This window comes from Myotis myotis, unplaced genomic scaffold, assembly GCF_014108235.1.
Source record: "Myotis myotis isolate mMyoMyo1 unplaced genomic scaffold, mMyoMyo1.p scaffold_m19_p_7, whole genome shotgun sequence".
NCBI classification, from domain to species: Eukaryota; Metazoa; Chordata; class Mammalia; order Chiroptera; family Vespertilionidae; genus Myotis; species Myotis myotis.
In genome coordinates, this window is record NW_023416379.1 from 30,097,376 (window position 1) to 30,110,393 (window position 13,018).

The window sequence follows — 13,018 nt, forward strand, 5'->3', positions numbered from 1 at the left end:
TCTCTTTTGTTAGTGAAACAGCAGTGGTGTGAGGAAAGGGTAAAAAATGAGAGGAGAAAATGTGAAATACAGGAATATTTCACAGACAGTCCTGTGGATAGTATATCTCTTAATACAATGTTTTTTGGTTAATGTTTATCTAAAAAATTTATATTGCATCCTTGAGTATTTTCTTTATGGTTTCCCCTCAAGTTGCTTAATTTGCATATGTTTAAACTGAAAGAAAAGTTGAAATAATGGTACAGGGAGCAGCCTCATAATGGTTTCTGAATTTGCCCGTTTTTAATGTTTTACCATTTTTGCTTTCTCATTTTATCCCCCGCTCTCTTACATGCATACATACATACATACATGTATATTTCTTTTGTTTTTGGTTAAAAATGTACTTTTGACAAGGATTTGGAAATATCATAACACTTCACCCCTCAGTGAGGACACTATTACACAAAACCGCCACACCATGACCATACTTAAAAAAATATTTTATAATATCTTAATAATAAAAGCCTAGGTGGTCCTCACACTGTCACGCTGTGATGCCCTCACGCCATCACAAGATGGCTGCGTGCAGGTGGCCGTGTGCAGGGGGGCGGGGCGGGGCTTGAGGCTGCGTGCATGAGGGCGCTGGAGGGAAGTTGACCGGGAGGGGCATTGGGGAGTCCCGCTGCCCCGCGGACTAAATATCAGGGCAGAGGGCACCGCCCCCCTGTCCCCCCCGCCCCGGGGAAATGAGATTCAGCTCCGGTGTCGGGATAAACCTGGGGTAGCGGGGGCTGCCCACCCTCCACGTCCACCCCAGCCTTGACCTGGGGTATGAACAGGACAGCAAACCTCCCTGGTCACTGCCTGGACCCCTCCCCTGAGCTTCTCCTTACACAGGAGCAGTGATTTCATTTCCGGGCAAGAACTGTGACCTCACTTCCTGACCGTGGAGCCCAGCAGAACGTGGAACTGTAGCCAGGCAACCCCGTTCTCAAACAGTCCCAACCCCTGCCCCGCTCCTTGATGGAGAGACTGACCCGCAGACATGTTGTGCTGTATGCCAAAGGCCCGCGGCGGCCGCTGCTGCCGCTGGCGCCGCCTTTGGCCCTTTTCTCGGGGAAACCCGCAGGTAACCGGGGGAGACCCAGGGCGGCTTTCTTAGAGCCAGGCCACCACGCTCACCCGCCTCGCCAGCCCCGTGTGCCCTGGGGCGCCGGCCCTTCGGGGCTGTGGCACTCCGGGACTCGGGGCTGCCCGCGGTGCGGGCGGGGTCCCAGGGCTCACACAGTTTCACGCGTTGAGTCACTAGTCATCTAATAATTTAGCCAAATTCAGATTTCTCTAAGTGTGCTATAATCTGATGCTATATGCTTGAATGGGCTTTTGGGGGTAGTAAATAAGGAAAATGGTTTCGAAGTGGCAGTGAGAAGCCAGGAAGGTGATGGATACATACAGACAGATATAGACATCGACGTTCAGATCTATATCTGTCTCTCTTTCCCTATCCACATGTATACATACACACATACGACAATATGGAATTAGTTGTGAATTATTGCTGGTTCAAAACATGGGATTGAATGTAAGGAACATGGTTCAATGTCCTCAGCAGGAGGCAACCCTCCAGACTATTGCATTTCATTGAGTCCTAAAAAGGTTGAAGAAGTTTGAGATAAACATAATGCTGCCAAATTTTTATTTTGCTAAGAAGGGACAGGCATATGAAATCAATCAACAAGCAAAAACCAGTCCGTGCCATCTATTCTACCTAGCCAGGATCTCATGAAAGGAAGCACACTATAATGCCAGATATTAGAAAATTTATAATTTCAGGGGAGTTAATTACAATTTTGAGCTTTGCTTTTTCTGAAAAGTTTGCTAGTGTCTCTCTCTTTTCTTTTTTTTTTTTTCATTTCTTTATGGATCCATGAAAATTATATAACTAACTAGTGTCCAGAAACTAGCAAAGAGAATGTTTTGGAAGTGGGGCCCAAGAAGTGTGTGTGTGTTGTGTGTGTGTGTGTGTGTGTGAAGCTGAAGCTGATCAGGCTAAACTCTTGATCAGCCAGGCCTTGGCCAGGCTCTTAGAGTACCAGACTGGCGTGAGATCAAAGCTCCTGTTTGACCCCTTTCTATTTTTATGACTGTGATCCGGTTGGAGAGTGGAGACAGGAAAGCCACTAAGCCATGCCCCTTACTCTCAGGAGAGCCATCTATTCCTGTCCTGGCCTTTGGTCACTATCAGCTGTGCAGCCAAGCAGCCCTGGCAGGTGACGCTGCCGTGAGATTGAATTGGAGGGGGAGGGTGAATAGCGAGTGAGCATGGTCTCTGTGGACGGTATCTCTCCCCTAGTAGTGAGTTTGCAGTAAGAGGGAGGAGTTCTTAGGAAGCATTTTAGGTTTCTCTGAAATGTTGAAGTTATTGAACCAGGTTGAGAAAAAACACCTATTTTCTCATGTAACATTTTTGTGTCTCAGTGGAATATACAAGTATAGTAAATTATCAAAACCAAAATTTTCTAGAGCAGTATTTTATGAACATTGTTAATAAAAATTGAAATCATTACAGCGAATCTTGTTAAAAAGGAGAAAATGGATATTTTGGTTGCATTTAGGTTTTTTTCCTATAATAAACAATGCTACAGTAAAATTTCTTGTAACATGTGCTTTTATTGCTATAGGTTAGGTTCCTTCATTTGGGAAGTTATGCATTTTTAAAATTGTAATAGACTAGAGGCCCGATGCATGAAATTTGTGCAAGAGTAGGCCTTCCTTCTCCTGGCTGCTGGCACCGGCTTCCCTCTGGCATCCGGGACCTGGGCTTCCCTTGAAGCCCGGCTTTGTCTGGAAGGTTGTCTGGAAGGATGTCCGGAAGGATGTGTGGTCTAGTTAGCATATTATGCTTTTATTATTATTGATATGTCCAGATTAGATTAATATCCAAAATGTGAACTAGAAACACAGATATCATTATTGTTTTCATTATTGCTTATATTTTCACAGCATCAGCAGAAAGTGTGTAGAGGCTTTTATCTGAATTTTAACCGTCAGGGTCTTTGTGGAGAGTTACCACTTTGTCATTAGCTATTAGAAACTTGACATTTACTGTATTAACACTTGTTTATTTGGCTAAATGGCTTTTCTTTTCTAGATTTCTTTTAAGAAAAATAGGTTGTCTGAAAGACAGGAAAAAGTGGTGAATCTGAAGAAAGACTTGTCAGAGATGCAGGAATGGCTGACTCAGGCGGAAGAAGAATACCTGGAGAAAGATTTTGAATACAAGTCACCGGAAGAACTTGAGAGTGCTGTGGAAGAAATGAAGGTGAGGCTGGGACAATCAATGTCAACAGACTTTATCTCTCCCTTTAAAGTCAATCAATCACACAAACAGTCATCCATCTGGCTATAAACCATGATTGTGCAATTGACCCTTGAACAACACAGGTTTGAACTGTAGGGGTCCATTTATACACAGAATTTAAAAAATAAATACTGTAAATGTATTTTCTCTTTCGTATGGTTTTCTTCATAACTTCTTTTTCTCCACCTTACATATAACATACAAAATATGTGTTCATTGACTATGTTATTCATAAGGCTGTTTATGTTACTGGTCAACAGTAGGCTCTTAGTAGTTAAGTTTTGGGGGAGTCAAAAGCTATTCATGAATTTTGATCCGTTGTGTTGTTCAAGGATCAATGGTACATAATCTTTCATAAGAGGATTTAAAATTTTTAAAAAAAGGAAGGGGAGCTTCTGTGATTCTAGTAAGGGAAGGAAGTTCAATGTGGCCCATGAGTTGAATCCATGTAGGGCCCTGAGATGTTTTCTTATATTAGAACCTTAGGGAATCACAGAGAATGAATTAAAAAAATTCAGTGGCATCAATCACATTTACAATGTTGTGCAACCATCACAACTATTTCCAAAAATTTTCAGGAATAATTTTTTTTTCATTAGGAACAAGAAAGACTTTCCAGTTTGCTTGGGGTTTATCCTTATTTCATCAGATGTGTTCTTCCAGTTACTACATGGGACACACATATATATAAGCGGTTTGTTAGAGCAGGTAGAGTTGCAGTAGGAACATTGTCAAGGGATTTAGTATAGGCTGGGACCACAGGATATATTTTCCGTGAACTTATATTCCTCTGTCAGTAGTCTTGAACACTTTTTAAAAAAAATATGATAAAAGAACTGGGCATCATTCCCAAATTTCCAACCTCACTTCAAGTCTCCTTCAGTGTCCAAGCCAAAGGAGATAGTGATTAAAGACTATTTTAAAAAATAAGATTAAGCAACACATTGAATGTTTTAGGCCAAAGCTAACTTGCCTAAAAGTGTAACTAAAGCAAAAATCTCTGCAGATATTTTTAAAAAAGTATTAAATTTTGCCCAGCCTGTGTGACTCAGTGGTTGAGTGTCAACCTGTGAACCAGGAGGTCACCGTTCAGTTCCAGGTCAGGGCACATGCCCAGGTTGCAGGCTTGATCCCCAGTAGGGTACTTGCAGGAGGCGGCGAATCAATAATTCTTTCTCATTATTGATGTTTCTATCTCTCCCTCTCTGAAATCAATAAAAATACATTTTAAAGAAAGGATTAGATTTCATCCATGCATTATTATATATGACAAAGGACTTTTATTGTACTTGCATTTTCACAGAAACATCTTTCTTAGTGTAGCTTTTTTAAAAAAAAATATTTTTATTGATTTCAGAGAGGAAGGGGGAGGGAAAGAGAGAAAGAAACATCAATGATGAGAGAGAACCATTGATCGGCTGCCTCCTGCATGCCCCACACTGAGGATCGAGCCCACAACCCAGGCATGTGACCTGATTGAAAATGAACCTTGATCTTCTGGTTCATTGGTCAGCACCCAACCATTGGGCAACACCAGCCGGACTAGTGTAGCTTTTTTTTTTTTTTAAAGCTTTAAAAATATTCAGTATATAAGGTATTTTAAAGGTAGCCTACCACGTTAAGAACCATATTATTTCATTTATTTTCTTTACAGTACTGGCTTTGTGGTTTATTTAAGTCTCTAGGGATGAGAGTTTAGAAAAATGAGATTTAACACCCTTGATTGGGCAACATTCTATTTTTATTTTTCCAAACAACCATTTGAATTTTAAAAACCACTGCTCTTAACTATTTTATCCAACCTAGGAAAGTTTAAAACCATTGAGAAATAAAGAAAGCTGAACAAGAAAGTATAAAGCTGTTTGTGGTTGATTTCCCTGAAAGTGAGACTTTATATTAAGTGCAGAGTGGGAGTCAGGAAAGAACTATTTCTAGATCAGATCTTCCTAGTATAACTTCATCATCTTGGAAATGCTTTTCAGTATCAGAAGGTTAGATATACCGATGTCACAGAGAGAAAAATACATTTGCATAATTTTTAAAGGACATCTCTACCATCGTGCATCTCAACTTTTGTGACCATTTATTCATTTCAGTCTAATATTTTCAGAACTCTAGTGGCTAATTAAAATTAATTCACTTAGATTCTTATCATGGGCCCAGACTTTGAAAATATTTAACGTCAGTAAATATAACTTAAGGATGACTTAGGTGCTAACGTTGCCTGCCTGTTATTAAACGAAAATGTTTGTGTGGGACTGTATTCATTGGGGCATATAATGAGTGAGATTTTATAGTTAGTATTTTATTTTATTTTATTATTTTATTTTTTCAAAAAGCAGTCTTTTTAGTGATTACCTAAATACTGTTCTAAATTAGGTAGTTGAAATCATGTAGACGTTTTAATTTTGGTTTAGTTATTTTAGGAAAAAGAAAGACATTGGTTAGTGAGAAAGGGGGACAATTTTCATTTTTCTCCTTCCTTGGAACAGAGGGCGAAAGAGGATGTGCTGCAGAAGGAGGTGAGAGTGAAGATTCTGAAGGACAACATCAAGTCAATGGCTGCAAAGGTGCCCTCTGGTGGCCAGGAGTTGAAATCTGAGCTGAGTGTTGTGCTGGAGAATTACCAGCTTCTTTGCAACAGAATTCGAGGAAAGTGCCACACGCTCGAGGTATGCTATTTGTTCAGGAATGTGTTTCTGAGATTAAAACTTTGTAATGTACTGACCATTTCCATTTCTTGGAAAAACTTCATTTTTTTCCAAATACAGGATCATAAAGGAAAATAGTTCTTGGTTAATAGGTTAATACAACGAAGCAGGGATAAAAAATATATAGGAGACCAAGATCTGCCCTCAATTAAGGTTCTTGGGAAAGTCATTTAACATCTTTAGACTACATTTTTTATATGTAAAATCAAGTTTTTCCTATCACAGGTAATCCATAGGCAGATTCTATAGATTATAGAGCAACGTACTGTGGACATCTCTTTTGTTTTGTTGTTTTTTTTTTGGTTAGTGCACAGACAGGAATTGAGGTTTTAAAATTTTTTTATTTAGAGTGGCATCTACAGTTAGAATCACCTGAAAGGAAGCAGAACTTGAATATGCTGGTAATTAACTGGGCATTGGGTTTAAGATGCAGATGATTCTATGAGTTTTGTTTTTTTATTTAAAATAGAATTGAGTTCTTTCTTATTTGTTTCTATATTAGTGTGAGTTTTATGTCATTGAAAATAGTTTAAGGACACTTCAATTTAAATTCAGCTCACCCTCAAATAAACGATCATATTGAAGTATATCCTAAAATGGTAAACAGCACAACTATAATATTTAAACTGAACTCAACCATTACTTGCTTGTTCTGAAACTATTTTGTGGTAAAGATAAACATGGGTAATTGAGACTAGTTAATAAGAAAGCTACAACTCAGAACCTCACTCTTTAATATTAACATATTGTCTGATGTAAAATACAGGAGGTTACTCATTTGAGAAATTAAAAATTCTGTAAACACAACATATAGTGTTATGCATGCCTAATCTTAAGTTCTACTGAATGATCTTGGAATTGAACTTCACTACAGTCTTATGCATGTTTTCTTCTCTGTCATAACCACCCTTGATTTTGCTCTTTTTTCTTTTCCTTTTATTTCCAGCCAAAGTAACAACTAACTCTCCCCCCCCATATATAATTTTTTTAATTAAAAGATTTTTTTATTGATTTCAGAGCAGAAGGGAGAGAGAGCGAGAGAGATGGAAACATCAGTGATGAGAGAGACTCATCAATCGCTGCCTCCTGCATGCCCCACACTGGGGATTGAGCCCACAATGCCCTTACCTGGACTTGAACGGCAACCTCCTGGTTCATAGGTCGATGCTCAACCACTGAGCCACGCCGCCTGGGCTACATAATGAACGGAGTCCCCAAATTATCCTAGGCTAACAGAAGGCCGCCATATATTGTATCATTTCTTCAAGCTGTCTTTATGATCTAGAGGTGACAATTTTATAATAAGGAATGAGGGTTTGGAATTGCTTTGAGAATTACTTTTATAGTTACTTTGAAATTAGTTTGAGAGAAGAGAAGGAAAATGCAAAAAAAAGATATAGGTAAAAGAGAAAAAATAAGGCCTTGATATTTTAAAAATGGTAAATGAAAAAGAAGAAAAAAGGGATTTAAAAGTGGGAATTATTTTAAAATTATGTCAGCAATTACCAAGGAATTTTGGGCAGAAACAGACCAAATTTCTAAATTGGAGTGAGAATGCCCTTCTTAGAGGAATCCAAATGTATCACCTGGATTATTTTTAGGCTTCTTAAAAATATATGAAATCAGGAACTAGTTCAGACTTACAGAAGAATGGTTCCGTGGTTGAGGTGGCTCAGTGGGGTGGCTTTCTGCTCTATGTGGTCCATGACTAGCTCACTCAGGTGGCTGCATTCGACTGGGGGCTCAGCGGGGACATCACGATGACCTCTCATCTCCCAAGCCTCTCTCCACTTGGTCTTCCAGTTTCACAGCTTCTCTACTGCATGGCAGCTGGCCTTTCAGAGGGAGAAAGCAGAAGCTCCCAGTCCTCTTAAAGGCTTGGTCTGCAATTCAACAGTCACATCTGTAACATTCTTGTGGTCTAAGCAAGTCACAAGGCCAACCCACGTTCCAGAGCAGGAGAAAAGAATTTCACCACTTAATGAGAGTAAGGGCAAAAAACTGTGGCCATCGTTAATCCACCGTAGTCTACCCTCTGGTCATACGTTAGTGTCACTCCTCCCATATTCACTTACGCTGTCCCAGGGACTCCCCAAAGCGTACCCAGTACAGCATCAAGCTCGAAACCCAGCATCAGGTCTAAATAACTGTGACTCTCAGGGCAGTTTCTTTAGGTGGAGGTGTGGCACCACTCAATCTGGAGACTTTCCCATTAAAAAGATAGGTTATCACGCCCCATACACTCACATTCAAAGGTGAGCGAGACATAGGAAAACCTCAGCGGACACTCCATTCAAAAAAGTGGGAGCAGTGGAAGGTAAATAGCAGTCACTGTTAATAGTGACTGAATTGTAATAAAAGTCACTCTGAAATCTGGCCAGGGCCCCTACACCAGGGGCAGGACTGGTACTTGATTAGGGACCAGTTCTGTTTCCTGGGAATGCTGCTCATTTTTCCTTTCCCATAAGAAATTGGGCTCTGCTCACAGCCGAGTAGATGTCTCTGCTGCTTTCCACCTGTAGAAATTTGGGGGACCAGACATACCGTTTATCTTTTAGTCTTATTCAAGGGCTGGCAAATTGCAGCCTGAGGGTCAAATCTGGTTTGTGTCTCTTCCACTATGGCCTGTGAGCTAACAATGGTTTGTATGTTTTTCATTTTTAAAGGATTATTAACAACAAACAAAAACACACACAAAATAAACAGAAGAATCTGTGGCAGGGACCAGACTAGCTTGTGAACTTACAATATTTACTGTCTGGCCTTTAAAAAGGAAAAAGTCGCTGCCCCCTGACCCGGTAAACACCTCATTCGGAGTGCAGGCTAGAACATGCCTCTCTCAGTCAGTGGATCCGAAAGAGAACCAACCGGGAGGCTCTATGTGGAACTCTTTTCCCTACATTTATCAGTCAAATAAGCTCCTCTTCTGTGGGGAAGGGGCTGTTCCTCCCATAATTTTCTCCTCGGAAGTGGGGCGTATAAATTTATCCCCCTGAAATCCCTCATAGGAATGGGGAATAGTGATTGCCATTAATACAGTTAGTATAACTCCATTTTGCAAAATATGGTTCTTTGCATATAGAGACATGTTCATATGAATTTAGAAAACAGTTGGAAAGAGTATACAGCAAATTGTTACGTCCATTAGCTCTGAGTTGGAATAGGATAGACCCACGGAATTCCAGTTTTCTAAATAAATGTTAAAAAGTGTTGCAATTATGAGTGCTTTTACCTTTCTAGTTTAAAAGCAAACTAATAATATATTCCTCCTATTCTTTTTTGCTACTAATTAAATAATTTATTTTTTACTTTTAACCAGTTCCTTGGAACTTATTTTCCTGTAAAGAGCAGCTCGCTCCTCTCTGCCTCCCGTCTCCTTCTGATTGGTCCAATGTGATTTAGTAAAGAATGAGGTTTTATTTCATTCATTTGAAATTCCAATTTCATCAGTTTCTGGATCTCCGCCTATGCTCCTGTCTAAATGCAGTGATTGCTGAGTAGAGAGAATAGGTAGCGCTGGAGATACACGCATCTCTAAATGGCTGCTTGTCTAATGCACCTTCCTCCTTGCCTGCTCTAGGAGGTATGGTCTTGTTGGATTGAACTTCTTCACTATTTGGACCTTGAGACCAGCTGGCTGAACACTCTGGAAGAGCGGATGAGGAGCACAGAGGCCCTGCCGGATAAGGAAGATGCTATCAATGAGGCCCTGGAGGTGGGCATCTGCGTCCTCTGTGGTATTTCTTGTTGTAGGGAAGTCAAATGAGTATTAACATGAGGGACATTCTGCCTTACGCCAGCAACGCGTTTTCTCCCTCAGCAGTTTTCAGTGTTGCCTTTTATTGCTTGAAGTGTTTGTACCATCCTTTATATTTAGATTAATGGTGACCCACTAACTCAGTCCCCAAGTGGGTACTTGTTTGTTAATTAGTGTATTGCAGACGTCAGGAAAGCACTGGAGTGATTTTCCTGCTTCTTTTTACCAGTCCCTGGACAGAACTCTGCCTTATGTTATTAGGACAATTGCTCTCTTGTTTCTTCATAAAGTTATTTTTGCTCCTAAGATATGGCAGTGACTCTGTTTGCAATGGCTCCTACCGTGTTATCTTCAGATGTAACAAGTTGGAGGACAGGGTGGAGAGGGACGAGTGAGAAGTGTGGGATCCTGTTCGAGGAGCTCGACTTGAATTCCTTGAGGCCAAGAAATGCACCTGATTTTTCTTTCACGATGACTTAATAACTGTTTCTTACATGAAATAAAATATGAAGACAATAGAGCTGCTTTTAAAAAAAAGGAGGAAGAGGCTAGGAAGAGGATAGATATGCTTTTGAAACTGTAGGGACACGTGATAATTAAGCGGATGATTGGATTGAAGGTCAGAAGTAAGTCAAAGGTGGTACCTGAATCCCAGGAGCTGGATGCTCTGCTGGAGAAAAGATGTCACTTCTCAGATAAAGGAGCAGAGTGAGAGGTGAAGAGCATGAAAACAATGAAAAGCTTAATTTAAAAATGAGTGTTTTCCTAACGTGAGAATTAAAACATGTGCATTCTAGAAATATGGAAGATGGAGAAAAGTATAAAACAAACTCTAAGATAAATACTTTTAAACATTTTGGAAAATTTCTTCCTACTTATTATTAATATTTTTTTGTTAATCTTCACCTGAGGATATTTTTTTCATTGCTTTTCAGAGAGAATGGAAGGAAGGAAGGGGGGGGAGAGAAAGAGAGAGAGAGAAAGAAACATCAATGTGAGAGAGACTCATTGACTGGTTGCCTGTTGCACAAGCCCCAGGGGAGGGGGGGCGGGGAGTGAACCCGCAACCCAGGTAGGTGCCCTGACCAGGAATTGAACCGCAACCCTTTGGTGCCCAAACTGACCTCTAACCACTCAGAGGCACTGGCCAGGGTTCTAATTATTGTTAATTATTGTTATTACTCTTTAACACACACACTGGAAGGTAGTACATTATAGTAACTGGATCAAAGACTTTGAAATCATAAGGAGTCAGGTTGGAGTCTTAGCTCTTCTTTTTACCATATGTATGTAGGCAAAGTACTTAAGCTTTCTGAACTTCAGTTTTCCTGTCTGTAATATGAAATAATAAAATTTAACTCCAAGGTTACTTAGATTTACGTACATATAAAGTGTGTATACAAAATAGTACCTAGCTTTCTATATATGTTACAGAAAACTGAGTACCTATTTTTTATAACATAATCAACAGTTTGAGATAATTTTGCTTTATAGTATTGTGTTCTGATTTCAAACTTTGTATCATACCATGAACATTTCCCGATGTAATTAATAATTACTAAAATTATTTTATGACGTCGTATTGTCATATGTCATCTTTCATGCTTTGTCAATTTTATGTATTGTTTAATACCATGATGGATATTTTTGAAAATTAATTATTCCTAGTCTTTTTCTTGGGTAGAAAATGAAATTAGTTGTTTAAAAAACAGACACTTTTGGATCCTTGGTACATTTTACCTCAGTAAGTGCATTGTTTCTCCCCTCCCATCCCTGTCCAGTCTCTAGAATCTGTTTTGCGACATCCAGCGGATAATCGCACCCAGATTCGGGAACTTGGCCAGACCCTGATTGATGGAGGGATCCTCGATGACATAATCAGTGAGAAACTGGAGGCTTTCAACAGTCGATACGAAGAATTGAGTCACCTGGTAAGAACTGGGACGTGCATGAGTGCAGACTAGGTGTTTGTGAGATGGAGCTGACGTCAAGAACTTGTACCAAGGGAAAAAGTTGGTAGCCAACATTACGGGGGTGTTGTGGGCTTTGAAATACTAGCTGAGGAAGAGTAAACCTAGCTCTACAGGCAGGCAAAACTTGATGATTAAAAAAATCTATCTTTGAGATGGTTTCTGTTTATGAACTATTTCATTTCCTTTGAGTTATATTGTAGCTGTATATAAGAATAACTCATATTGTCCTAGTAAATACTAGGCCGGCAGAATTTGACGTAAGCTGTTGTGATAAAATGCCAAGCTGTCTTAGATGCATATCCAGAATGAATTGCAACGTGCATGCTCATATCAGTAAGTAGAGAAAGGAGACTGTTCTTCCCTAGGAGGGTTAGATGGATATTAGTGCTTTCAAATCCATATTAAATAATAACTGTTGATGCTGAGCTCTGGAAAAGAATCAAGCTTGATTCAAAAGTGTAGCAAGTAGTGGTTTACACACACGTGCATGGAATTTGTTTCAGACTTTGGAAAAAGCTTTATATGTTCACTCTACTGATAGATGTTTGTTATATTTTATATCCTTGTTGATAGGCTAATTGCTGGTTTCTGAAAAACCTTAAATTCATAATAAGTGGCAAATTCTTTGTTTAATATATTATGTAGGACCTTTACATTTTTATATATTGTCATTGTATGTAGAAAGAAGTAAAAATGAGTAACTCACTGCAAGATATATAAGATACCAGAAGGACCTTTTCATTGTTATCATTGCTAGTTATTTATTCATACTGCTCACCAAAGTCTTGAACTAGAGCCTGCATTTCTTTTCTTGGTGATCAGATCATAGGGTTTTCTTATATTCAGCTATTTATGTTTATGTTTGTGCTGAGAGACTAATGATTCAGTTTTATCCCCTGTGTAGGCAGAGAGTAAGCAGATTTCTTTGGAAAAACAACTCCACGTCCTGCGGGAAACTGATCACATGCTTCAAGTTTTGCAGGAGAGCTTACGAGAGCTGGACAAGCAGCTCACAACCTACCTGACAGACAGGGTAGACGCCCTCCAAGTTCCGCAGGAAGCTCAGGTACTGCCATGGATCTGAGGTGTTTGAGTTGTCAGAAGAGCAAGTGTACTTGCCTCCCCACCTGCAAGAGAACCAGACCCTCCTGCCATCCCAAACCAGCAGTCAGTGAGAAAGGGTGACCTTGCTTTTGGGACAGCATGTGGGTTTTGGAGTTCTCTTGGCCTTTCT

General features: G+C 39.8%; 1 protein-coding gene across 9 annotated transcripts in view; it reads left to right on the forward strand.

Annotated features, from left to right (window-relative positions):
- The window catches only part of UTRN (utrophin), a 443,932-nt gene that overhangs the window by 159,294 nt on the left and 271,620 nt on the right, over positions 1-13,018 (forward strand). For all 9 annotated transcript variants that reach the window (XM_036316081.1, XM_036316083.1, XM_036316082.1 and 6 more), the window contains 5 exons: positions 3,134-3,304; positions 5,836-6,015; positions 9,635-9,769; positions 11,593-11,742; positions 12,689-12,850. In XM_036316081.1, coding sequence (XP_036171974.1) covers positions 3,134-3,304; positions 5,836-6,015; positions 9,635-9,769; positions 11,593-11,742; positions 12,689-12,850 — 798 coding nt within the window. The remainder of the gene's footprint in view (positions 1-3,133; positions 3,305-5,835; positions 6,016-9,634; positions 9,770-11,592; positions 11,743-12,688; positions 12,851-13,018) is intronic.